Source organism: Egretta garzetta, unplaced genomic scaffold (assembly GCF_000687185.1).
Source record: "Egretta garzetta isolate BGI_Z169 unplaced genomic scaffold, ASM68718v1 scaffold140, whole genome shotgun sequence".
In the NCBI taxonomy this organism is placed as follows: Eukaryota; Metazoa; Chordata; class Aves; order Pelecaniformes; family Ardeidae; genus Egretta; species Egretta garzetta.
In genome coordinates this window covers 896,114-899,033 of record NW_009258376.1, presented here as the reverse complement: position 1 = coordinate 899,033, position 2,920 = coordinate 896,114, and the positions used below count along the sequence as shown (strand labels likewise).

The window sequence follows — 2,920 nt, the reverse complement described above, 5'->3', positions numbered from 1 at the left end:
CAGCCCCCTCCCACCGAAGGTGGTCCCGGCCACGGACGGGGACCCTGCCTGGCGTGCCCGTGGCCGCCGGCATCTCGGGGCTGATCCAGGCAGCATCTTCCAAAAAGGATTCTCCCTTCTGCATCAAAAAACATCGTTTCTGTGGATGCCCAGAGCCTGGAAAACCTTTTTTGCTCTCAAATCTGGTAAGAGTAGCCCGCTTGTAACTGAGCTCCCTTCTCTCGTTCTCCAGCGAGCGAAAGGTCCAGGACAGGTTTTCTTGGGACCCTAAAAAGCTTGGGGAAAAAAAAATTGTTGGCAATAATGAAGTTTTCCGCCTTTGCGTAGTGTTTGTGTTGCCCAAGAGCTGCTTGACATTTTCTCAGCGGCGTACGGGCCCCGACGGCGGCGTAAAACCTGCGTGGGGGCCCCGCTGCGGTTGGGGGGTGGGGCAGGGCGAGGAGCCGGGAGAGACGCGGGAGCAGGAGCTGGGATCTCTGCGGGGGCAGCAGCCTGCTCCGGCCTGACCCGTCGCCTTTGTCGTCTTTCGAACAAGGGGAAAAGTTTGATTCCCTTGACTTGCTGCAGATTCCCTTCGCCCCAGCGGGGGAGGAAGGTTTCTGCTCCTGGGAGGCTCGCGTGGAGGTGTGTCGGATCCCGCGGTATGCGGGTGCGTGGGGCTGGCGAGGTCCCACCCTTTCCTATGGCAGAAGGGTGGCAGTTCTGCCAGGGCACGTGCGGGCCGGAGACGCGGCACTCTGTGATGAGCTGGAGGGCGTTTAAGCTGAGATGGGGCAGCAGCTGCCTTTGCAAAGTCCCCTTTGCTGTCCCTTCCCTGCTTGCTGCTCGGGGAGGGGGGCAGGGGGGCTTTTCTGGGGTGTCTGACGGGCTTCCAGGGCTGCAGGAGTTGGGCCTCTTCGCTTCCGTTCCGGGTCCCGGAGCAGGGTGCGTGAGCGCAGGTATCTCTTGCTGTTGCGGGAATCTTGACTTGGGTGCAAAAAGTTGGGGGTGTTTTGCTCTGAAAACGCCCCTGGGTTTTGGTTCGGGGATGGGAAGGTGCGTGCCAAGCCAGGAGGACGATTCTGGAGGGCTGGGGGAGGTAGTTGCCTGGGGCAGGCAGGGTAGATGGATGCTTGCTGCTTTGTCCGCAGCCCTACGTGGGTTTTAGCTGGCTCTGGCTGCAGCTCAGCAGCTCCCCGCTGTCGGTGCTCTGCTTGCAATGTGCATTTACTGGTCACCGGTCGGGACGCGAGGGCTGGGCAGGCGGGGTCCCCAGCCTCCCCTCTCCCCTCGCTGCGGCACCCCCAACTCCCTGCTGAGGTTGGTGGGGGCCGGCTGGGGCTGAGGAGCTGGTGCTGTCCCAAGTGGGGCTGGAGAAGGTGCTGTTGAGCATCTCCCGGGGCGTTGCTGGCAGGCAATGTGTCCGTCCTCGTCTCTGCAGAGACTTTTGGTGCTGCCAGGGTCTGGGGCACAGGCTCTTGGGTCGGAGCCCGGCAGCTGCCCGCTCGTGGAGGGCGCGGATGGGCACTGCCGTGGCCCCCGTGCTGGGAGGCTGAGGGGCTGCCCGGCCGGGGGCTGCCCTGTGCCCTCTGCTTGTGCCAGGGCCGCCCCCTCGCTGTGCCGCGCTGCTGGGCGACTCGCGGCGAGCGCGTCCCTGCAGTGCTTCGTCAGGGAACGCCGCTGCAAATGGAGACAAAACCAACTTGGAGGGATGGCAGATGCTTCCCAAGAGAGGGGGGGACGCGGGTGTATCGTCCTTGAGTGTACTGTCCCCGAGCACCGGCTTTCTCTTCCACTTCCCTGCCCTTTTCTCATGATCCCCCTTCCAAGAAGAGTTTCTGCTGGGACAGCACCCTTAACGTTGCAAAACTGATGCTTCACCGCGCAGGAGGAGGCACAACTTGAAACCTTCCGAAATAATGGGCTGCAGGGAGTTTGCTGCCCTTCCTCGGGCCAGCGTTTGCGGCTCCGTAACCCGGTGCTCCCAGGGCTTCAGGAAAGCTGCTCCCTGCTCCCTGCCTGCTGCTGGGCGCAGGACCGCTGGTGCTCGTGGGCTGCGCTCCCAAACAGCAGCCTGCCTCTCCCGCAGCTCGGGCCGTGCCGATCACCGGGAACGGGTCGCTTCGGAAACCGCGAGCTCTTAGGGGTCAGTAAGGACCCTCGGAGGGGGAGGCCAACGGGGATTTTCCCCCGTTTGGGGCCGAGCCAGGTGTTGAGACATCAGGCTGGAAGCAGAGAGCTGCCCTTGGGTTGCTAACGGGTGGGAAGGGGATGCTGCCCTCCGGCCACCCCGGTCCGCGAGCGCCCGGGTTCACAGCTCTCTCCTCTCTTCCAGGGTCCTGCGGAGCGGCGGCGGTGGTCCCCAGCGGATGGGAGGATGGTTGTTCTCAGGCAGTTTGGGCTGCTGCTCTGGAAGAACTACATCCTGCAGGTAGGCTGGGGCCGCGCTCGGGGGGGGCTGCCTCTCTCATGGCTACGCGTGGGTACATCAGAGCTTGCCGGGGGGCTTGATTCTCCGGCAAACCTTCACCGTGGGCCCGAGGTGTTTCCTGGAGGAAAACGGATCCGTTAGTGCACGCGGTGTCGTCCCTGTGCCGCGCAGTGGCGGGCAGGGCCACGTGCTCTGTCGTCCCTGTCCCCTCCGGCGCACGCTGCGCCTTTCCCCCCTCCTGCAGTTCAGCTCCCCCTTCTTGCGGAGCGGGCTGACCCGGGCGCCCTCCCATGGGACGGTGGCTTTCCGGACCTGTCCTGTCACCTCCTCCGGAGGTGGCGATTGCTGCACGGCGCCTGCAAACCCACCAGGGCCCTCCGTTACTGCCTCCAGCCCTCAGAAGCAGCTTTTGGGGGGCTTAAAAAAAAATAATCAAACTACCTTCAAGAAAGACGAGGAACTCCTAGAAAGAGTCCAGAGGAGGGCAACAAGGATGATGGGGGGACTGGA

General features: G+C 63.4%; 1 protein-coding gene across 1 annotated transcript in view; it reads left to right on the top strand.

The window, feature by feature from the left end:
- The first annotated feature begins 2,316 nt into the window (after positions 1–2,316).
- LOC118452437 (ATP-binding cassette sub-family A member 3-like) overlaps positions 2,317–2,920 on the top strand; it is a 5,564-nt gene continuing 4,960 nt past the window's right edge. The window contains exon 1 of the mRNA XM_035895676.1: positions 2,317–2,410. Coding sequence (XP_035751569.1) covers positions 2,357–2,410 — 54 coding nt within the window. The 5' untranslated portion in view covers positions 2,317–2,356. The remainder of the gene's footprint in view (positions 2,411–2,920) is intronic.